The sequence below is a fragment of the Stegostoma tigrinum genome, chromosome 19, assembly GCF_030684315.1.
Source record: "Stegostoma tigrinum isolate sSteTig4 chromosome 19, sSteTig4.hap1, whole genome shotgun sequence".
NCBI classification, from domain to species: domain Eukaryota; kingdom Metazoa; phylum Chordata; class Chondrichthyes; order Orectolobiformes; family Stegostomatidae; genus Stegostoma; species Stegostoma tigrinum.
In genome coordinates, this window is record NC_081372.1 from 60879619 (window position 1) to 60903882 (window position 24264).

Consider the following 24264-nt stretch of genomic DNA (forward strand, 5'->3'; position numbering starts at 1 on the left):
TTATTGCCTTTTACTATTCTGTTTTAGTTTAAATTTAAGATGGTGTGTTGGTTTTTCTAAAAGTAACTTGTTGGAACTCACATTTGCAGTGCTGATTTAAATCACATCAAATCTTGAAGAAAATAACTCGTTTGCAAGTCTCTTCAAGTGGTTCAGTTCTCATAACTCATGAATGGCCCTTGTGAATCATCACTGCATCCTTTTATATACTATATCTCTTTGCCCAGAAAGGGTACCAAAAGAAGTAATTGCAGTCTGCCCACACTTAACCTGTCTGTATCCTTCAGCAAAGACTTAATAGATGGAGTTAAGTTGCACACTTTGGCAGGAGGAATAAAGGAGCTGCATATTATTTAAATGGTGAAAGGCTACAGGACAGAGGAATTTGGGAGGCTTCATATTTGAATCACAGAGGATAGCATCCAAGTTTAGCAAATAATTCGGAAGGATTACGGAATATTAGCCTTCCAGTCAAAGGGAATGAAGTATAGAAGTATTGGAAATTTTGCAAGAACTGTTCAAGGCATTCGTCAACCGACAGTTGGAATATTATGAGCAGCTTTAGGCCCCTCACGTAAGGAAATACTGGCATTGGAGGCAACCTAGAGAAGGTTCACACTCTCTTGCGGTGTTGAGGGACAATACCTTACGAGGAGGTGTTGAGTCAGTTGGGCCTGTACTCGTTGGAATTTAGAAGAATGAGAGGCGACCTTATTAAAATATACCCTTGGAGGACTTGACAGGGTAAATGCAGAGGGGTCATTTTCCCTAGTGGGAGAGTCTCAGACTAGAAGGCATAAGTGTGCTGAATAAAGGGTGGCCCTTGGAAGATAGGTAAGAAGGAATTTTTTTTCTCAGGGTAATGAATTTTTGTCACAACTGGGACGTGTTCAAGTTGGGGTCGGACTGATTTATAATCAAGAAGGCTGTGAAGGGTTATGTAGGAAAGGCACAAAAGTGTTGAGGATTATCAGATCAGTCATGATCTCATTGAATGGTAAAGCAGACCTGATGGTTGAATGGTCTGCTATGTCTTACTGTCTTGCAAAGAAAAGAAACCAAGAAACCTACAGCACAGGAACAGGCCCTTCGGCCCTCCAAGATCCTCTGTCTAACCCGTCATCTATTTTCTAACGGCCTGTGTCCATTTGCTCCCTGCCCATCCATGTACCTGTCCAAATACATCTTAAAAGATGCTAACGTGTCTGCGTCTATCACCTCCGCTGGCAACACGTTCCAGGCACCCACCACCCTCTGTGTAAAGAACTTTCCACGTGTATCTCCCTTAAACTTGCCTCCTCTCACTTTGAACTCATGACCCCTAGTAATTGAGTCCCCCACTCTTGGGGGGGAAAAAGCTTTTTGTTATTCACCCTGTCTATACCCCTCATGATTTTGTAGACCTCAATCAGGCCCCCCCTCAATCTCCGTCTTTCTAATGAAAATAATCCTAATCTACTCAACCTCTCTTCATAGCTAGCACCCTCCATACCAGGCAACATTCTGGTGAACCTCATCTGCACCCTCTCCAAAGCATCCACATCCTTTTGGTAATGCGGCGACCAGAACTGTACACAGTACTCCAAATGTGGCCGAACCAAAGTCCTATACAACTGCAACATGACCTGCCAACTCTTGTACTCAATACCCCGCCCAATGAAGGAAAGCATGCCATATGCCTTTTTGACCACCCTATTGACCTGCGTTGTCACCTTCAGGGAACAATGGACCTGAACACCCAGATCTCTCTGTTCACCCATTTTCCCTAGGACTTTTCCATTTACTGTATAGTTCACCCTTGAATTAGTTCTTCTAAAATGCATCACCTCGAATTTGCCCAGATTGAACTCCATCTGCCATTTATCTGCCCAACCCTCCAGTCTATCTATATTCTGCTGTAATCTCTGACAGTCCTCTTCACTATCAGCTACTCCACCAATCTTAGAGTCATCAGCAAACTTGCTGATCAGACCACCTACACCTTCCTCCAGATCATTTACATATATCACAAACAACAGTCGTCTCAGCACAGATCCCTGTGGGACACCACTGGTCACAGGTCTTCAATTTGAGAAACTCCCTTCTACAACTACCCTCTGTCTCCTGTTGCCTAGCCAGTTTTTTTTATCCATCTAGCTAGCACACCCTGGACCCCATGTGACTTCACTTTCTCCATCAGCCTGCCTTACTGAAGTCCATGTATATGACATCTACAGCCTTTCCCTCATCAATCAACATTGTCACATCCTCAAAGAATTCTATTAAGTTGGTAAGACATGACCTTCCCTGCACAAAACCATGTTGCCGATCACTGATAAGCCCATTTTCTTCCAAATGTAAATAGATCCTATCCCCAGTATCTTCTCCAGTAGCTTCCCTACCGCTGACGTCAAGCTCACTGGTCGATAATTACCTGGATTATCCTTGTTGCCCTTCTTAAACAAGGGGCACCATTAGCAAGTCTCCAGTCCTCTGGGACCTCAGCCATGTCTAAGGACGCTGCGAAGATATCTGTTAAGGCCCCGGCTATTTCCTCTCTCGCTTCCCTCAGAAACCTGGGATAGATCCCATCCGGACCTGGCAACTTGTCCACCGTAATGTCTTTTAGGATACCTAACGCTTCCTCCTTCCTTATGTCAACTTGACCTAAAGTAAGCAAACATCTATCCCTAACCTCAACATCCATCATGTCCCTCTCCTTGGTGAATACTTCCTTGTATGTTCATGGTGTGATTTTACACAGAAGACCAGGAACCTGTTGCTTTTTCTTCCACTTAAAATCTGGCCATGTTAGTCAGTTTCTCCTCCTCACCACTCCATCCTTTGAGCTGCTGTTCCCAAATATGTCTCTACTTTTGTCCTGGATGGCACAGGGAAACTTGGAAGGAGGTGTAATGTATAAATTTGGTCCAGTAATACACAGTTCTTCCACTCTGAACAGTGCAATTAATTTCTTTTGTGACACATTGAGTTTGAACTGAGTCATTTTTCAACCTAGCCATACAACACTTAGAATCAGGAGAACAGTGTAAAACCCAGATGTGCAGCTCATCAGTAATTTCTTCCATATTGTCACATACAATTTTTAATCTTTCCTTTGCAAACAACTGTCAAGGCAATGATAATGGATTATTCTGAACAGCATTTTTTAAAAATTCATTCATGGAATGAGGTGTTGCTGGCCATGCCTATCCCTAATTGCTCAGACAGTAGCTAAGAGTCAACCGGGTTGCAGTGGGTCTAGAGTCACATATAGGCCAGAACAAGTAAGGATGGTAGTTTCTTTCCTTAAAGGCCATTAGTGCACACAGTGTGGAGCTGGAGGAACTCTTCAAGTGTCCCAACCCAAAATGTCACCTTTCCTGCTCCTCTGATGCTGCCTGGCCGACTGTGTTACCTTTGACTCCACATCTGCAGTTCTTGCTATCTCGCATTTAGGCAACCAAATGCATTTTTGTGAGAATCGGCAATAGTTTCATGGCATTAATTCTAGATTTTAAATAAATTCAAATTCCACTATCTGTCACGGTAGGATTCAATTTCAAATCAGAGTCCCCTAGTGTAGGTTAGATGGGCTTGAGATCAGTATGACAGGTCGGCACAACATCGAGGGCCGAAGGGCCTGTACTGTGCTGTTATATTCTGTGTTCTAACACTACTTAGGTATCTGGGTTAATAGTTCAGCGATAATACCATGAGTCCTCCAAATAGAATTGAATAGCGAAATAGTTTATTTCAAGCTCACATTGTTACAAGTTATGGATTGCTGTCTTGTAAGGACTGGGAGTCAATCTCATCAATTTATGACTCAGTACTTCAGAAATTTCAATATTGTGGAAACTTACAGCACAGTGGGAGCATAGCCATATATTGAGTGGTGAGGTGGATTGATAGAGGGAAGACATTGGGTGCAAATTCCCATTTCATCTAACTCCTAGGTTGCGTTTCTTTAATGGATCAGTTCATATACCTTAAAATTCAACATAGACATGGAAGTCTTGAAGTTTAACCCTTTGTACCATAAAACTGATGTGTTGTAATTTGGCTGTGCAACTACTGTTTAATCTCATCTTATTTCTTCACCAATAGAGCCCACAGTCCGTGCTGAATTGATGGAGCAGGTACCCCACCTTGCCATGTTCCTCCAGGAGAACCGACCTTCTTTCCCAACTGCTTTTTCAAAGTACCTAGTTCCTATTGTTGTAAGGTACCTCACTGATCCCAATAACCAGGTAAGACAACAAGATTGCTTGGTATAACAATTTAATAATTGGTGTCAGGTGGCACTATGTCCATCTAAAAAGAACTGAAATGCATTGAATGCTGTTCCAACACTACTGAATGTTACCAACCTAGGATGACTGTATTTAATTAGTGGACTGCCTGACTATGTAATGTTCTTGTTTAAAATAATGGTGAACAGTATTTATCTGCAGTTCAGTGGAAAGGTCTGAACTTGGAGTCACTCAATTATTTGCTAGTGGTGTTACTCAGCACTTTAAAACTGTTAAGCAGCTCATGATGCTTGGTGTTGGCTTGATATCTCCACACGTTGCTTATTTAGTTCAGCACAAATTCATCAGTTCTTCACATTTGGGCACTGTCTCCCCATAATTAATTTCACTCAATGAATTATATTCACAGGCAAATCTTTGCTTCTATAAATCCAGACATACGTTATGTGCAAAGTCATCTGAAAATTTATGTTTCTAAGGTAAACGAACAGAACATAGGATAATACAGAACGGCAACACACCGTTCGGCCTTCCATGTCTGTGAAAACCATGATGCTATTCTAAACTAATCCCATTTGCCTGCACATATTAGCTAACGTTACTGGTTTCCAACTGAGATTTTAATTTTTCTCATTAGGTGAGATGATGGCCTACTGCTATTATTGCTGGACTGTTAATCCAGAGACTCAATTTTTTAAAAATCTGGAATTAAGAGTCAATGATGATCGTGAATCTATTGTCGATTGTTGGAAAAGCCCATCTCTTCACTAGGGAAAGAAACTGTCAACCATATCTGGCCTATATGTGACTACAGACCCACAGCAACATAGTTGACTCAGAACTGCCCTCTAGACACTAAATGCTACCTGAGCCAGCACCGCCCTCATCCGTGATGGCTTTTTAAAAAGGGACCAAACCCCTTTATTCCCTTCCTATTCGTGTCTGCCTAAATGCCTTTTAAACTTTGCTGACGTATCTGTTTCTACCACCTCCCCTGGTATGAATTGCAGGCACATGCCACGGCCTGTGTAAGGAGAAAAGAAACATTGCTCGCACAACTCCCTTAAATGTGTCTCATCTTAAACTATGTCCCCTATGTTTTTTATTTCCACCCTCGGAAAAAGATTATGATTATGAGTTATTTATTGTCACCGTTCTGTCTTGAAAGGTACAGTGAAAAATGTTTTGTTACCACAATCCAGTGCCATTTTGAGTTTTAAAAAGAAATTACATAAATAGTGTTCACCTTCTGTACAAGCACAGCTCCAGGGTTTCAATAAGATGTCCTAGGCTTCAAGGAGTTCCTGCACTTCAGGCCTACTGTAGTTAGTGGTCTCTGCTCTGGGCACCCCTGCTGCCAAGAGTCTCTGTTTTGAACTCTACCACTGCCACTGCCGATGACATGCCGAGCACTGCTGCAGAAAACAGTCCACCGAATCAATGACCAAGCCAATTTTGTATCCAATTTGCCAACTTAGCATGAATCCCATGTGACTTAATCATCTGGACTAGTTAACCATGAGGAACCTTGTCAAAAAGCTTTAGAATAGTTACATTTAAAAACTGTAAAGCTGGCCTCCATGCTGTAGCAGAGGCTTCATGATAACAGCTGGCCCAAAAACTCTACATTGAAACACACAAAGAGTGTAAAGTTGGTATATACACATAATATACAGATCAAACGGAACAGAGCAAAGTTGTTTGTCTATTCTAGTGCCAGTGCAAATAAAAAGTCAACAAATTCATGAATGTCCTTTTTTTTAAAGAAAGAAATCTGCTGCCCTTGTCTGGCCTGGCCAACATGTGACACCAGACTCATAGCAATATGGTTGATGCCTAACTGCCACAAGAAAGGGAGAAGTGCTGGAAATCACAGTAGGCCAGGCAGCATCTGTGGAGAGAGTAAGCTACTGATTCCAGTCTAGATGACACTTCAACAGAGCTGACATGAAGTATGGGAGGCAGCATTGATGCAATAGTGTCGGGTAGGGTGCTGTGGGAGAAAACTTGCACGGTCAGCACTCTAAGTGATCAGAATGTGAGAATGGCAGAACAAAGGTGTTTCCAATTGCCAAACTGGAAAGAACAGGTGATCCCACTGGAATTCACAGGGAGAGAGGGGAAGGGAGAGAGGACATGACCGAGAATGCAATGAGTAAAGCTAAAAGAAAGGGAAGAAATGGGAGTGAGCTCACAATCTAAAGATGTTCAACTCAGTGTTTAAACCCAGATGGTTGTAAGTGCCTAGTCTGAATATGACAAGTTGTTCCTCCAGTTTGGGCTATGATTTGCTGGAACATTGCAGTATGTTGAGGACACACAAGTGGGCATGCAAGCAAGAGGCTGTGTTAAAATGAGTGGTTATGGGAAGGTCGGGGTCATACTTGTGTACACACCGGAGCTGTTTTGCAAAGGGGTCACCAGTCTACATCTCCAATATAGAGTAGGCCAGATTGGGTGCAGTGAATGCAATAGACCAGATTGGAGAAGGTACAGGTGAAATGCTGCTTCACCTGGAAAGACTGTTTAGGCTCTCGTTTGGTGAGCAGGGAGGAGGTGAAGGGGCAGGTGTTGCATCTTCTGCAGTTGCGTGGGAAGTGGGTTGGGGTTGGTGGTCATTAAGGAATAGACTAGGATGTCCCGGAGGGAATGATTCCTGCAAAATGCAGACAGGCATTGTGAAGAGAAGATGTGATTGGTGCTGGTGTTCTGCTCGAGTTGTTTGAAATGATGGAGGATGATGAAGCTGATGTGATGAAACTGATGTGATGAAAAGTGAGGATGCCAAGGATCCGATGATGCTGTTGAGTATTTTGGGAAAGGGTAAGCATGGAAGAACAGGTGATAAGTTGGATATGGTTAAGGTCTCGTCCCAACCCACAAAATCTTCCCAAAATCCACAAATCAGACTGTCCTAGTAGGTCTATCGTATCAACCTGGTCTTGTCCTACCAAGCTTATTTCCTCTTACCTTAACATCAACCTCTCTCCACATGTCAGGCCCTGCCCACCTACATCTGCAGTTCCTCTGATGCCCTCTGCCATTGAACAATTTCCAGCTCCCTCGCCCTAACTGCCTCCTCTTTACTGTGGATGTCCAATCCCCCCATTCCCCACTAGAATGTCTGAGAGCTCTCGGCTTCTTCTTTGACCAGATGCCTAAACAGCCCCCATCCTCCACCACTCTCCTCTGCTTGGCTAAGCTTGTTGTCTCGCTGAATAATTTCTCCTTTAATTCCTCTCACTTCTGCCAAGTCAAAGGAGTGGCCAGAGCCACCAACATGCGTCCAGTTATGAGAGATAATGGGAACTGCAGATGCTGGAGAATCCGAGATAACTAAGTGTGGAGCTGGATGAACACAGTAGGCCAAGCAGCATCTTGGGAGCACAAAAGCTGATGTCTAGGCCCGAAATGTCAGGTCTAGGCCCGAAACGTCAGCTTTTGTGCTCCTAAGATGCTGCATGGCCTGCTGTGTTCATCCAGCTCCACACTTTGTTATCTTGGGTCCAGTGATGCCTGCCTTTTTATGTGGAACAGTGCTTGTTCCAGTCCTACGCTGGTCCCCTCTCACAGCTTTTTTTATCACAACATTGATGACTGTGGTGCTGCTTCATGCTCCCGCCTGGATTTTAAAAACTTGTTAATTTTGCCTCCAATTTCTACCCCCTCTATAACTTTTACATGATCTATCTTCGACACTTCCCTTCCTTTCTTTGACCTCTCCGTCTCCATTTTGGGGAATAAACTTCCACCGCCATCCACTACAAAGCCACTGAGTCTCATGGCTACCTCCACTATAGCTCTTTGCACCCCATGGCCCGCAAGGATTCAACCCAAGGCCCTCTGTTCTTTTGCCTATGTTGTATCTGTTTGGATAATACCACCTTCCAAAACAGTGCTGTTGACGTGGCTTCTTTCTTCTATGACTGTAGTTTCACATCTGCTGTGGTTGACAGGGCTCCCTTCTGTACCTGAACTATCACCTGATCTTCCATGCGTACTCTTTCCCAAAACTCTCGACAGCATAATCGGGTCCCCGGTCCCCACGTCTCATTCCACCAGCCTCCACATTCAAAGGATCATCTGCAACCATTTCAGGCAACTCCAGTGGAATGTCTCCACCAATCTTCCCTTCACTCCCCCTCTCTGCATTTTTCAGGGACTTGCTCCCTTTGGGACAGCCAAGTGCAGTTCTCCACGACCACCAACCCCAAGTCCCTTCACACAGCATGTTCCAATTGTAACTGCAGAAGGTGTAGCATCTACCCTTTCATCTTCTCCTTGATCACCATTCCAGGGCCTAAATAGTTTTTCTAGGTGAAGCAGCATTTCACCTGTACCTCCTCCAATCTGGGTGCAGCGCATGCAATAGACCAATGTGGCCTACTCTCGATGGAGAAACCAAATGCAGATTGGGTGACTGCTTTGCAGAACAGCTGTGGTCTAGGTGTCAGCATGACCCCAACCTTCCTGTGGCTAGCCATTTTAATGCACCATCCTGCTTGCATGCCCACTTATCAGTCCTTGGCATACTGTAATGCTACAGCCAATCACGCTGCAAACTGGTGGAACAATGTCTCATCTTCAGTCCAGGCACTTTTACTATCTCATAAGATTGTAGAGAGGAAATTAAGCCATTCTGCCCATTGAGTCTGCTCCACCATTCAATCATGGCTGATAGGTGTCTCAGCCCTGTTCTCCTGCTTTCTCCCTGTACTCCTTGATCGCCTTAACAATCAAGAACCTATCTCTGCCTTAAACATACTCAATGATCTGGCCCCCACAGCCTTCTGTGGCAATGAATTGCATAGAATCACCATTCTGTGGCTGAGGAAATTTCTCCTTCTCTTCATTCTAAAGCATTCTCCCTTTACTGTAAGGCTGTAGGCTCAGGTCCTACTCTCTCCTCCCAAAGGAAACATCTTCCCAATGTCCACTGTGTCCAGGCCATTCAGTATTCTCTAAGATTCAATTAGATCCCCCTCCCCCCACCCCCCCCCCCCGCCCGTCATCCTTCTAAGCTCCAATGAGTGTAGCCCCAGAGTCCTCAAAGATTTCACATGTATTAAGTCATTCATTCCTGGGATCATTCTTGTGAACCTCCTCTGGACTTGCTCCAGTACCCTTCCTGAGCTATGGGGCCAAAATTGTTGACAGTAGTCTAAATGTGATCTGTCTGGAGCTTTGTAAAGCCTCAGAAGTACAACCTTGTTTTTATATTCTAGTCCTCAAAATAAATGCCAACGTTGTATTTGCCTTTGTAACTATTAACTCAACCTGCAAGTTTACCTTAAGAGAATCCTGAACTAGAACTCCCAAGTCGCATTGTACTTCAGATTTTTGAATTTTCTCCCCATTTAGAAAGTGGGCCATGCGTCCTCTTCCTACAAAGTGCATCACCTCGCACTTTCCCACGTTGTATTCCATCTGCCACTTCTTTGCCCACTCACCTAACCTGTCTAAATCCTTCTGCAGCCTCCCCAATATTACCTGTCCCTCTACCTATCTTTGTATCATCTGCAAAGTTAGCCAGAGTGCCCTCAGCCCTTCATCTAGATCATTAATGTATAAGGTGAGAAGTTGTGGTCCCAATACTGACTGTTGTGCAACACCACTAGTCACCGGCTGCCATCCTGAGAAGGACACATTTATCCCAACTCTCTGCTTTCTGCAACCTTCTGGACTTAATCTGAAAGTGTTGAACTCAATATTGTGAACTCGCTTCTGTTTCTTGCCTTTCTTTTAGCTTGTTGCATTCTCTGTCACTTTTTGTCCTTTTTTTTCCCCTCTCCACTCCAATGCGACCGTCTGTTCTTTCCATTTTGTCAGTTGGACACACCATTGTGCTGCCATTCTTGCATTCTGATCACTTAATCTGCACTATCAGCACCTCTTCTTACCTAGCACTCCACCTCCACGCAATTGCATAAACTTTGTGTCCTCCAGTCTTCATGTCAGCTCTGAAGAGTCATCTAGACTCGAATCGTTAGCTTGTTCTCTCTTCACAGATGCTGCCTGACCCACTATGATTCCTAGCATCTTTTGTTTTTCATACAGGTTCCAGTACACACAATTGTTTGCGCCTGCTTTTTGAAGCAAGTCATTCAGTTCAGGGACAATTTGGCTAGGGCAACAAGAGTCAGAACCACATTCCATGCAGTTTGTTTCTTTTGCTAGGCATCTTCTTTGGCATAGAAAATTAACTATGTTTTGTAATGTGGAGTCTCCAGAGCCAGAATTTTAAACTTGCATGAAGTCATTTAATTAGGCATAAGGGGACAGCTGACAGAGATTTGCTTTAAAATGCTCAACAAAAATATATTCTATTAGAAAAATTGAATATTCAATGAGAAGGATCTATCTGAAGCTCACTAGGGAAGTTGGACCTTGTATTGGATTGATATTAAGATTAGATTAGATTCCCTACAGATTGGAAACAGACCCTTTGGCCCAACAAGTCCACACTGCCCCTTGGAGCATCCCACCCAGACTCATACCCCTATAACCCACACACCCCTGAACACTATGGGCAATTTAGCATGGCCAAACCACTTAGCCTGCACATCTTTGGACTGTGGGAGGAAACCGGAGCACCCGGAGGAAACGCACGCAGGCACAGGGAGAATGTGCAAACTCCGCACAGACAGTCACCGAAGGCTGGAATCAAACCCAGGTCCCTGGTGCTGTGAAGCTGCAGTGCTACCCACAGCCACCGTGCCGCCCAAAATGGCTTGTGAAGTTGTGAAGCCTGAAATTTGGAAAGTTTTCAACCAGCAGAGGGCAGCCCAATATATGATAAATAGCAAAAAAAAATTAGAATTACATTCAAAATACCCTTTATTGTCATGTGCACTTGAATCAGTGCAGTGACAACGTTTGTAATGTTACCTCTCGGTGCCACCTTTGATACAGAGTACCTCGGTACAGATAATTTGTGTTGTTACAGAGTAAAACAAAGGGTAGACGTGGGAATAGAGTTTAAAAATTTTGGAATGATAATTAAAAAGTGACCACAAAGTACTTAGTTCCAGTTCCTCTCCAATGTGAGTCCACGCCTGCCAGCCCCAGTAGACGAGCCTCCATGTACCGACCCCCGTCTAGGACTCACTACGCTGAATAACCAGGACTTGACTTGCATGCTGCACTGCCACTCCAGCTCCAGGCCACTTGCTCCGTTGCAGTTGCAGGACCCAGCCCATAAATTGGCCCATGCTCACTCTGCTCCACCCTGGGTGCAGCCACCACCCATCTCCCTTGACTCCACCCTCCAGGTAGTGTAGGGCAGTCCCAGGTTTCGAAAGTGTGAAGGAAAAAAAATTGCTACAAAGAGGGGGGAAAAAAAGAAAGATAAAGGAACTGGCGAGTGAGGTGAACATGATAACCACAATACTCCAGAAATACGGTGGGGCTGGTGCCCCGATGGAACTTCTGTACTGTCCCCTGTCGTAGACTGCATTGCACAAAACTGAATGCATTTTCATGTGTGCAAGTTAAACAGATCTCACCCATGCAAATTATCAGAGTGACAAAGGATCACCACAACGGGCAACAGTGTTATTCAAACCAGCACCTCCATCGAGACTGGAGCCGTAATCCAGTGCCTTAAACTGCTCAGCCAGCTGCCCCATCAAATGTGACCTTTTATTCTGCAACACAATGCAACTGTTAGCTACCCTTAATATAAAGAAGAGGATAGCCAAGGGGGTGGTGAGGGTGGGAAATCTGATGATTATTAGCAAAGAATTATTGGAAAACCTTGAGTGATGAGAAACAGCAAATCCTCAGGACCTGAGGGTCTATGTCCAAGGGCTCTTAAAAGACCTAGCTTCAGAGAGAGTGGATGCGTTGGTTCTGGGTTTACAAATTTTCCTAGATACCATAACGGTCACAACTGATTGGAGACTATAAATGTCATACAATTTTTTCAACAAAGGAAGGAGAGGAAACAAAGGGCAACTGTTGTATTTAGCCTAGCAGTAATCATTGGAAATTGCAGGAATCCATTTTTAGGGAAATTTTAATATCAGATTTCAAATCATAATTAGTATGGTTTTGAGAAAGGCAAATTATGCTTGACAAACTTACTTTGGAGACTGTGAGGAGGCAGTGGCTAAGTGGTATTTTCATAAGACTGTTAATCAGTACACTGAAGTATTCTGGGAGCCTGGGTTCAAATCCACGTGGCAAATGTTGGAATTTGAATTCAGTAAAAATCTGAAATTGAAGGCCCAATTATGATCATGAACCATTGTTGATTGTGGAAAAACCCATCTGGTTCACTGATGCTCTTTAGGGAAGGGAACTGTCAACTACTTACTTGGTCTGGTCTACATGTGACTCCAGACCCAGAGCAATGTGGCTGATTTTTAACTGCGCCCTTTGCAATTAGGGATGGGCAATAAATGCTGGCGTAGTCGGCGATGGCCACCTCATGTGAAAGCATAAAAATAAAACTTCTGTGGACATGGCAAAGAAAATAAGAAAATGGAAGCCCAGCATATTTTAAATTAATAAAAGGTTGAAGGATTATGGAGACCAGGCAGGAAAGTGGAGTTGCAGCTGAGATGAGATCAGCCATGACCATATCACATTGTGGAGCAGGCACAAAGGGCTGAATTGCCTACTCCTGCTCCTAGTTCTTTTATTCTTTGCAATATACTGCAATTTCCAAAGACGTTGAATAGTGCCACATAAAACATTAACACAAAATGAGGGCTCATGTGGTTGGGGCTTATATATTTACATGAGGGGAGTCTTAGAAGATTGACTTGGTGTTGAAAGTTGCATTATTATTATATTTGAATGGGAGATCTAAGAAAAAACCAAGTTCTCCTTCTGCATGTACAGCTGATAGTGGGCAAAAGAAGCAACTGGAGCAGATCTTTACTCAATTTAGATTTATTCCCAGGATGAAATGTCACATGTACATATCTCACTTTGGCAGCACGTGTAATAAAATTGGAATGACACAGAGAGGATTAGCATGGACTCTGTAAAAGGATGATATGTAAAGCATTAGGGCTGTTATGAGACAACAGGGCCTGGGTTAAAGCCTCACCTACTCTCGAGGTGTGTCATAACATTTCTGAACAGGTTGATTAAACAGTATCTGCAAGTACATAACTCCTAAATTTACTGTACCATAGTATCAGTAAGTGATCAATTTTATCTTTTTTTTATCAGCTTTTTCAGACATGTTAAGAGATAAACTTGGGCAGCTGGAACTTGAAACCAAACCTTCCAGTCCAGAGGTAGACATATTACTACTGTACCACAAGACCCACCTTTTAATGTTTTATTCCTTTCTCATTCTTAGGTTAGAAAAACAAGTCAGGCTGCCCTGTTGGTATTGCTGGAACAGGAGCTCATTGACAGGAGTGACGTGGAGGTAAAGGTTTGCCCAGTTCTTCTGGATCTCACAGCTCCTGACAGTGATGACGACTACAAGATTGAAGCTGTGGCAGTAAGTAGTCTTTTTGACGTTCACAATGTTCAAACTGGAATGCCGCTCAATCATTGCCAACCTTTTGAGCTAAGGTCTAACTTGAAGTCTTGGGAAGTTCATTTTTATCTTTCTTGTCTGGATAGCAATGTGGCAGCAGAATTTTTGCCTGACTGTAGTTCAAATTGAGTGAGTCTTATAATGGGCACACGATTTCCTGCAGAGGTGACAATATATCCTAACTTTTCCCAGAAACAAACGTTTGTGTGTATGTGGACTTAGTAAGTGTTTAGAAAGATAAACATTGATTTATAACCCATTGTTTCAAAGATAACTGAATTGATTAATTTTACATGAACTGCTTTTCTACTTTGATTTATTTTCGTGTTTATAAACTTTGTGTTTATAAGTACATAAGCTGGTCTTCTCCATTAAAAATCGTATGGGCCGCTGTTAATGCTGTCTAGCAAAACAGAGCAAAGTTTAGGAATGCATAGGACCTCGACAGCGCTTGGGCTTGGTTTGATAAGTGGTAAGTAACATTTGTATCACACAAGTGTCAAAATCTCCAAGAAGAGAAAAACTATAACTATCTCCCCTTCATATTCAATGATACCACCATAACTGAAGCCCCACCATCAGCATGTTGGAGTTAATGTTTACCAAAAATTAATTGCACTGGCCATATAAATGCAATGTAGCAAAATTAAATCTGAAGTAGTGATTAACCTGCCTCTAAACTCTGTTGGCAGCATAACCACCATCTTCAACAATCAGTCGCTCCATCACTGCCACAGTGTGTCAGGGACAGTTAGCCCAGTTGGCTGAATGGCTTGTTTGTGATGCAGTTTTGAGGCAATAGTGTGGGTTCAGTTCCTACACTGGCAGAGGTTACCATGAAAACTCTCCCTTGCAACCTCTTCCCAACCCTGAGGGTGTTGACTCTTGGGTTAGACTGCCACCCATCACTTCTCACTAATGACAGAGCAAATGATGGTCTGGTAAGATTGCGGTGACTTTACCTTTTAATGTATACAAAGTGCACTACACAATTTCTTTATCAAGTAAAAAAAACTTGAAAATATATTTGTTTGGTTAGTATTGATGGTAAGTATAAATTACTGTAGTTTTGTTTCATGCACAACAATTTGTGGAAAATACCGTTAGATACATTGAACATATCACTTGAGTAGAAATGATGCACATGTAATAAATATGAACTGGAAATGGAAAATTCTGGAAATATGCAGAACATTGGGTGGCATCTGTAAACAAAAAAGTTAAAATTTCAGTTCTGATGAAAGATCATTGATGTGAAATGCCAGCTGTTTTTCCCAACAGATACTGCATAGTCTGAGTATTACTAGCATGTTTTTGTTTTTATCATGTTTTACATTCACTAATGGAATGTGAATGTCAGTTCGACTAACGCCCTGCAAAACAGATCACTGCTTCTGAGAGAGAGGCCATCATTTATTGGCCAGAGCATCTAAGAGTCAACCACATTGTTGTTGATCTGGAGTCATGTCTAAACTGGTTTAGATAAAGGTAGCAGATTTCCTTTCCTAGAGGACATTAGTGAAATTTTAGGGTTTTTATGACAGACAATATTGTCGCCCCTAACCAGCATTTTTATTACAGACTTTTCTTTTATGGAATTCAATCTTCACCATCTGCCAACCACAATACCACCATCATCTTTGTTATTGTTACCTGGCATTTGAGCAGGGGCTAGCTATTGAAAGAGCAGCAACTGCATTTTGATGTATAAATCTAGGGGAACCTTGTTTATGCAATCAGAATTATTCAATATCTGTTTCTTTCCATTGTGTTTATTACGAGGTACTTTCTGTGGGTCTTTATGATGACAACTTGTTTTGACAATCCGTCCCCTTGCCATTTAGATAATCTGCAAAATGGCCTCCATATTGACTGGTGAAATAACTGAGCGTCTGCTGCTGGTTCGATTCTGTGAGCTGTGCAGTGATGGCAAGCTATTCCATGTGCGTAAGGTAAACAGGATTGTAATATCTCTATTTCCATTCCTATTTGTTGTAGAGGACAAAGCATAGTATGATACTATCTTGTCTCTTTCTGAATCTATAGTCCAGTTTAACTGGCACCCTGCAAAACTTAGCATTGTCCTTCTGAAGTATAAACTAAAAGTGTGCTAAGGCTTTGAAGTATTTATGGTGGGAGGGGGAAACAGAAAATCGACACACTTTTGGAGGGGAAAGCTTTGATTTAGATTAGCATAGTGACAGCCTCTAATGATGTTTTGGAAAACAGGACTGTACGATAATTGTGGTATTGAATTTGTGACAAATCTGTATTTGTGCACAGTATCTAATTGAATAGAGTTCTTTGCCTGGTGTGACAATATAAGCCCTTTCTTTCCCCTACTTCCTAAGGTGTGTGCAACTAATTTTGGAGATATCTCTAATACAGTTGGCCAAGAAGCAACTGAGAAGTATCTGGTACGTGAATGACTCCTTCCATCTTTTTATCACTGCAGCACAGTATCTGTTTGTGAATCACCACTTGCGTTCCCCTCAACTTGACCAGCGAATACAAGCAAGAACAAATATTTGTCGAGGCTAGGTTTACACAGTTAAACCAGAAAATGCTGGAGAAACTCTGCAGCTCTGGTGGCTTCTGTGAAGAAAGAAGCAGTGTTAGTTCTTCAACTTTAATATGGCTTCTTCTTGAACCTTGAGAAGTGGATGAATGATGGATTACATGCTGTTGAAAGGGATGGGAGGGAGCAGGTGAAACAGAATGTAAGGTTAGGGAAAGATTAGAGAGCAAGGGAGATTACCGGTGTCACAGAACGAAAACTAGAAGGAATGGTAATGGTTGTAAGTTAGTTTTGACCGAAAGAAAAACATGACAACAGGATACAGACACTGAGTGTGGAGGATGCCGGGAATTTATCAAAACAGAGGACAAAATTTATGACCTGAGGTACTGATGTGAGTCCAGAAGATTGTATAATACCTAAGTGAAATGTATTTGCTGTTTGACCACTTTGTTTCACCAGAGTACTTTTGTAAATTAGAAAATTATGCATTTGGGCCCTATTACAGAATGTGTGTGTTTCAGGCTTATACTCTAGCGACACTGAGGACATATAGTAACAACCTGCCACCCTTTAGTCCAACACAATTAGATCAGTCCTCAACTCAAGTTACCAAGTAATTGAAACTTAGAAAAACCCACTGTATCAGAATCACTTTGGAACTATTCTGACAAGTTGTATAATGTGTGATCTTTGAGCTGTTAAGGCACCAGTGACTTTTGAACGGTGGCTCAGTGGTTAGCACTGCAGCCTCACAGCACCAGGGACCCAGGTTCAATTCCAGCCTCGGGCGACTATCTCTGTTGAGTTTGCACATTCTCCCCTTGTCTGCGTGGGTTTCCTCCAGTTTCCTCACACAGCCCAAAGATGTGCAGGCTAGGTGGATTGGCCATGCTAAATTGCCCATAGTGTTCAGGGGTGTGTGGGTTATAGCGGGATGGGTCTGGATGGGATGCTTCAAGGGGTGGTGTGGACTTGTTGGGCTGAAGGGCCTGTTTCCACACTGTAGAGAATCTAATCTAATTCACCATTTTGAAGTTTTGAATAGTTTCAGTTGTTTCTTAGTTGTAGCTTCCTGCTTTTAGCCCTTTATATCCGCAAAAGATCTCTGCATCCCTAGTGTGTCGTGTGTATTGGCTAGCAGTTTCTAAACTAACTGTTCTCCCTAACCTTTAAGTTTTTCTCACAAAATTGTACTTGATTTCAGATCCACAGATTTTTCCAGCTGTGCTCAGACAATGTTTGGGGCATTCGGAAGGCGTGTGCAGAATGCTTTATGGCAGTTTCCTGCTCTGTTTCTCCTGAGGTTCGCAGGACTAAACTCTCCCCACTTTTCATTAATCTCATCAGTGACCCTTCTAGATGGGTAAGAACTACCATGGGAAAATCACTTTGGATGATTTCAGAGAGCAGTGGTAGAAAAGAGGTTTTATCAGGCAGCCTACTGCATCTCTTGAAAACTTGTGAGCCTTTATGTTCTGATACAATGTAAACTGCATGTTTGCTTTATTAGCTGCATATAACCTGCTATTGCCATATCATGCATCCAGTTTTAAGGAGATCAATGGGCGACTTTGCCTCTAATATCAACAGTTAAAATGACACTGAGTGGGTCAAGTCCATACACTTTGTAGTGGTGACAACTTGGAAGAAGATTCTTGTCCTATATATATATTCATTCCTTCACTAAACCTGAAGAACTCTGGAGGCATCTCACAGTGGCATGGTGATCTTGGTTTTAGATTGGTTAAGTAAGCCCGCAAAACAAAAATTTACGTTGTCATTTCAGCCCTGCCAACAAAATTGATTTAGCTGGGTTTGCGGTTCTGAGATATGTGTAACACTTGACGCGTAACATACACATGTAATTGTAAACTTCAGGTTCTAAATCTGAAGAGTGCACTAACCAAATGATATCCGTTTACTGAAACTTTGTTGACCCTGCCAGGTCCGCCAAGCTGCGTTCCAGTCTCTAGGTCCATTTATCTCCACTTTTGCCAACCCATCTAGTGCTGGCCTGTATATCAAGGAGGATGGTACACTGAGCATTAGACAGCTGGACAGTAGCGGTGCAGATGTCAGGTATGCATGCAGATCAGACAGTACTTATTATGGCTTAGGTGGGTAGATTGCTCATGCTTGCTTGCTGCTTTTGCAGAAAGCTGTGCTCTGAATAACCATTTCCAATGCAGGAGAGGACCAAGGACAAACCAATTTCTCTCCAACAAAACATTTCTGATTAAACTTTTATTTTTCCTCAGCTAATTGTAATTATCCTTTTTATATAACTCTTTTTAAAGTCCTCCTTCTATTCTCCACAAGATGTTTTCTTCCGTCAAGACAGGTGTACAACCTTAAAATGAAATTGTTATTCAAGTAGAGAACTATGTTCTGTTCAGAGATATTTGTTATAATTTGTATTAATTATTTCTTCTCTCATTTATGACTCTTCTTATTTATCACCTGATCATCCCTGCACACAATTTGGATGAGAACATAGGAGGCATAGTTAATAAGTTTGTAGATGACACCAAAATTGGTGGTATAGTGGACAGTGAAGAAGCTTAACTAAGAGTACAAAGGGTTCTTGATCAACTGGGCCTGTGGGCCAAGGAATGGAAGATGGTATTTAGTTCAGATAAATGCAAGGTGTTGCATTTTGGTAAGACAAACCAGAGCAGGACTTACACAGTTAATGGTAGGGTCTTGGGGAATGTTGTTGAACATAGAGACCTAGGAGTTCAGGTGCATAGATCTTTGAAAGTGGCGTCATAGGTAGACAGGGTGGCAAAGAAGGTGTTTGGTACACTTGCTTTTGTTGGTCAGAGCATTGAATGCAGGAGTTGGGACGTCATGTTATGGCGTACAAAATATTGGTAAGGCCACATTTTGAGTACTGCGTATAATTCTGGTCACCCTGCTATAGGGAGAATGTTATTAACCTGGAAAGGATGCAAAAAAGATTGACAAACGTGTTACTGAGGCTGGAAGATTTGAGTTATAAAGAAAGATGCGAGAGAGGTTGGGATTTTTATTCCCTTGGACCGTAGAAGGCTGAACTGTAATATAGATGCATATACAATCATGAGGGTCTTGGGCCTTTTCCCCAGGATAGGGGAGTCCATAACTCGAGGGCCAAGTGAAAGGGGAAAGAAAAAAAAGGGATCAGAGGGGTGACTTTTTCACATGGAGGTATAGAACAATGTGCTAGAGGAAGTGGTAGAGGCAAGTACAATTATAACACTTTAAAAGACATTTGTACCGATAAATGGATAGGAAAATTTTCGAGGGATATGGGCCAAATACAGGTAAATCAGACTATTTTAGGTTAGGAAACTTAGTCTGCGTTAATGAATGAAGTTGAAGGGCCCTGTTTCTGTGCTGCATGACTCTGTGATCCTCTCCCAATGCAAGGACTTGGCTCCCTCAGAAATGAGGTTTGTAATTTTGCAAGTGTCAGGAAGCATATGTGTGTTTTACTCTTCTGTCTTTGCAGTGCACTTTATTCCTAATTTTACTGTTCTAACCATAGAACCTTTTCTTTTGAACATTTATAGTTTTCAATGTCATGCACACTCTACAAGAATGTTATTGATATGTCAACAACTGATATTGCCAGGACTGCCTTCAGAAAGAGGAAGGGTCTGGTTCTAACATAATCTAAGCCCATTGTCAGACCCAGGTAAAGGTTGCAAATTGTCTTGCTGCCAATTGTTGACCTGAGCTATAATTATTCACTAAATTCTAGTCTGAAAATTGGACCATCGTTTTTGACATCTGTTCCAGCATCTGCTAAGCCTTTTGTGCAACTCTCTGAAAGCTTTGTTTAGTGTCAACTCTTATTCACCTGCCAAGATATGAAATATGTGCATATAAAAAATGTGACCAATCAGAGTAAAACAGGGAACTTTATTTCTTAAAAAAACGGAAAGAACTGTCGATGCTGTAAATCAGGAGAAAAAACCAAAGTTGTTGATAACTCAGTGGGTCTGGCAGCATCTGTGAAGAAAATATTAGATTTAATGTTTCATGCCCAATGACCCTTCCACAGAACTTTATTTCTTGCCTGCCATATTTATCCTAATATATTCAATCACAAAGTAAATTAGTTGATTTTGAAGTGAGCACACCAGAGTATGCAGCAGGGAATAGCTGCACGTGCCTGGCTCTTAAATAACAAGCCAGACTGCCACCGGGCAAAGGAGCAAAACAGAATTGACACACTTGTTAAGGTAATCAGTTTAAGTCTTCACTGCAGATGCTACATAGCTTAAGTTTTGTTTAAGAGCAAGAGGATACTGTTATTTGTCAATGGGGTGAAGGAATGAAACAAATCAAGCATTTGAAACTGTAAGACAGATGCAGTGTACTTAGTGAGAATACTTGACAGCATTTACTGTATTGTCCTGATGTCTTTCTGTGATTTAGCATAACAAGAGTGAATGTTTTTTTTTAAAAAAAATCTACATCTGATTCATTTTATAATTTGAAATTTTTTTTCAACTAATGTGCAAAATTAATTCCACGTTTCCTGGTAATCTGAACAGTGGAATGTTATTGATCATTTTAGATGATAATATCACTGCAACTGATGCAATGTTTTCTTAAGAGATAACTTATTAAATATTTGCAGACTTTCTTTTTCCAGCCTTTGTTGTTCCGTTCTTTCTCTCTCTTTCTTTCTTTCTCTCCTCTTCCCCCCCCCCTCTCTCTCTCTCTCTCTCTCTCTCTCTCTCTCTCTCTCTCTCTCTCTCTCTCTCTCTCTCTCTCCCCCCCCCCCCCCCCCCCCCCAATTAAAACATAGGAAATGATCCAACCGATAAAGTCGGCTGTGGCTCTCTTCAAAAGAAATTTAGCTGGTTTCCACCTCCCTTGGCCTTTCCCTGTTTCACATCTCTTCGCCTTTAGATGTTTATCCTAATTACCTTATGAAACATGTAAGAAAACTTTGTGCCTTCAGGCAATGCATTCAATGTCATAATCCTGTTGAAATCTGTGTTCTGTAGTCCATGACCCTTTTGCCAATGGTAGAGTTTTACTTTTCTGTTCTAGACCACTATCATGATTTTCAACAAATTTCTTGTCAAAAGATCAGTCTGAACTCCATTCTAACTACATAGCTGATGTCCATCATTTCTGGAATCATTGTCATAAATCTTTTCTGCACTCTTGTTCAAAACATTTATATCCTACCCAAATTTGGACACATTTCTCCAGGTGAAGCTGCAGCAGCATTTTATGTAAAAGTGTTCATTATAACTTTGATGATTCTGTACTCTCTGCCCCAGGAGCTGATATGCCTTTTCAAGCATTTCTCAATCAGTCCTACCATCTCCAAAGATTGCTTTTCTCTCATGTCACTTTTAGAATTATATCTTGCCTTCATTCTTGTAACCAAAAGAAGCATTTTGAAAACTTTAGCTACACATAATTTGCCTTTAAAAATACTGTGCTGTTGTTCTTTAACTATTGTGCAGATGTCTAATTGACTGTTAATTTTGCCCAGGGATTTCAATTCTATAAGCTTTACTACTGCCAAAGTTAAACTGTTTGACATAGAGTAATAGAATCATGCAGTGCAGAAACAGACACTTTGTGGTCCAACCAGTCCATGCTGACCATAATCCTATACTAAACTGGTCCCACCTGCCTGCACTTGGCCCTGCACTTGATGCAATGTCAGCAAGATGGCGGCGATGGAGTAGCAGTGCAGCCTGCGGGCTCCTCAGCCTAGGTGCCCATAGCTCACCTAACTTAATTCGCTTTTACAACTTTCTTTTTCTTTCTGTTTTTAATGCTCCCAAATAGTATAGTTAATACTAAAACATCTAAATTCATCTTGCCTTCATTTAAAGGCTTGGCCGTAGAAGGGATGGCATTCGGCAGTCCGGAGTGCCAGTCTGTTCCAGTCTTGGCGCTGCAGAGCAGTCTCCTGGCGTGAGATAATATGAACTGCAGATGCTGGAGAATCTGAGATAACAAGGTGTAGAGCTGGATGAACACAGCAGGCCAAGCAAATCACATGAACAGGAAGGCTGACGTTTCAGGCCTAGACCCTTCTTCAGAAATGGGGGAGGGGAAGGGGGTTCTGAAATAAATAGGGAGAGAGGGGGTGGCGGATAGAAGATGGATAGAGGAGAAGATAGGTGGAGAGGAGACAGGCAAATCAAAGAGGCGGGGATGGAGCCAGTAAAACTGAGTGTAAGTGGGGAGGTAGGGAGGAGATAGGTCAGACCAGGGAGGATGGACAGGTCAAGGGGATGGGATGAGGTTAGTAGGTAGGAGATGGGGATGTGGCTTGAGGTGGAACGAGGGGCTAGGTGAGAGGAAGAACAGGTTAGGGAGGCGGGGACGACCTGGGTTGGTTTTGAGATGCAGTGGGGGGGAGGGAAGATTTTGAGGCTTGTGAAATCCACATTGATACCCTTGGGCTTCAGGGTTCCTAGGTGGAATATGAGTTGCTGTTCCTGCAACCTTCGGGTGGCAGCGTTGCAGCACTGCGTGAGGCCCAGGATGGACATGTCATCTGAGGAATGGGAGGGGGAATTGAAATGGTTCACAACTTGGAGGTGCAGTTGATTATTGCGAACCGAGCGTAGGTGTTCTACAAAGTGGTCCCCAAGCCTCCGCTTGGGGTTTCCCCGATGTGGAGGAGGCCACAATGGGTACAGCGGATGCAGTATACCACATTGGCAGATGTGCAGGTGAACATCTGCCTGATGTGGAAACTCTTCTTGGGGCCTGGGATGGGGGTGAGGGAGGAGGTGTAGGGGCAGGTGTAGCACTTCCTGCGGTTGCCATGAAAAGTGCTGGGTGTGATGGGGCTGGAGGGAGTGTGGAGCGAACAAGGGAGTCATGGAGAGAGTGGTCCCTCTGAAAAGCAGACAAGGGTGGTGAGGGAGAAATGTCTTTGGTGGTGGGGTCGGATTGCAGATGGCGGAAGTGTCAGAGGATGATGCGTTGGATCCAGAGGTTGTTGGGATAGTACGTGAGGACGAGGGGGATTCTGTTTTTGGTTGTTATTGCGGGGACGGGGTGTGAGGGATGAGTTGTGGGAACTGCAGGAGACACAGTCCAGGGTGTTCTCGACCACTGTGGTCCTTGAAAATCGAGGACGTCTCAGATGGACTACCTGTGTGGGCCCAAGCTATGCCTGCCTCTTTGTGGGTTACGTGGAACAATCCCTCTTCCGTACCGACACTGGCCCTAAACCCCACCTCTTCCTCCGTTACATTGATGACTGTATCGGCGCTGCTTTGTGCTCCCACAAGGAGCTCGAACAGTTCATCCACTTCACCAACACCTTCCACCCCAACCTTAAGTTCACCTGGACCATCTCTAACACCTCTCTCACCTTCCTGGACCTTTCTGTCTCTATCTCGGGCAACTACCTAGAAACCGATATCCATTGCAAGCCCATCGACTCCCACCCACCCTCCTGCAAAAATTCCATCCTCTATTCCCAATTCCTTCACCTCCACCGCATCTGCTCCCAGGATGAGGCATTCCACTCCCGCACATCCCAGATGTCCTCGTTTTTCAAGGACCCCAACTCCCCTGTCACTCACCCCCCTGCAGTGGTCACAAACACCCTCGACCGTGTCTCCCGCATTTCCGGCAACTCATCCCTCACACACCGTCCCTGCAATAACAACCAAAAAAGAATCCCCTCGTCCTCACATACCACCACACCAACCTCCAGATCCAACGCATATCCTCCAACACTTCCGCCATCTTCAATCTGACCCCACCACCAAAGACATTTTTCCATCCCCACCCTTGTCTGCTTTCTGGAGGGACCACTCTCTCCATGACTCCCTTATCTGGTCCACACTCCCCTCCACCCCCCGCCACACCTGGCACTTTTCATGGCAATCACAGGAAGTGCTATACCTGCCCCCACACCTCCCTCACCCCCATCCCTGACCCCAAGAAGACTTTCCACATCAAGCAGATGTTCACCTGCACATCTATTAATGTGGTATACAGCATCCGCTGTACCCATTGTG

The 24264-nt window shown here is 43.1% G+C and overlaps 1 protein-coding gene and 1 non-coding gene across 3 annotated transcripts in view; both read left to right on the forward strand.

Annotated features, from left to right (window-relative positions):
- Positions 1–24264, forward strand: part of ppp4r1l (protein phosphatase 4, regulatory subunit 1-like) — a 105581-nt gene that overhangs the window by 30878 nt on the left and 50439 nt on the right. Inside the window, exons 5-10 of one of the 2 annotated variants that reach the window (XM_048549713.2) lie at positions 4090–4232; positions 13552–13698; positions 15582–15689; positions 16089–16154; positions 17463–17621; positions 18204–18337. In XM_048549713.2, coding sequence (XP_048405670.1) covers positions 4090–4232; positions 13552–13698; positions 15582–15689; positions 16089–16154; positions 17463–17621; positions 18204–18337 — 757 coding nt within the window. The remainder of the gene's footprint in view (positions 1–4089; positions 4233–13551; positions 13699–15581; positions 15690–16088; positions 16155–17462; positions 17622–18203; positions 18338–24264) is intronic. The other variant, XM_059652892.1, reaches the window with a different exon arrangement.
- Positions 13159–13263, forward strand: LOC125461650 (U6 spliceosomal RNA). Its single transcript, XR_007249524.1, has one exon. It is a non-coding gene; the product is annotated as a U6 spliceosomal RNA (small nuclear RNA).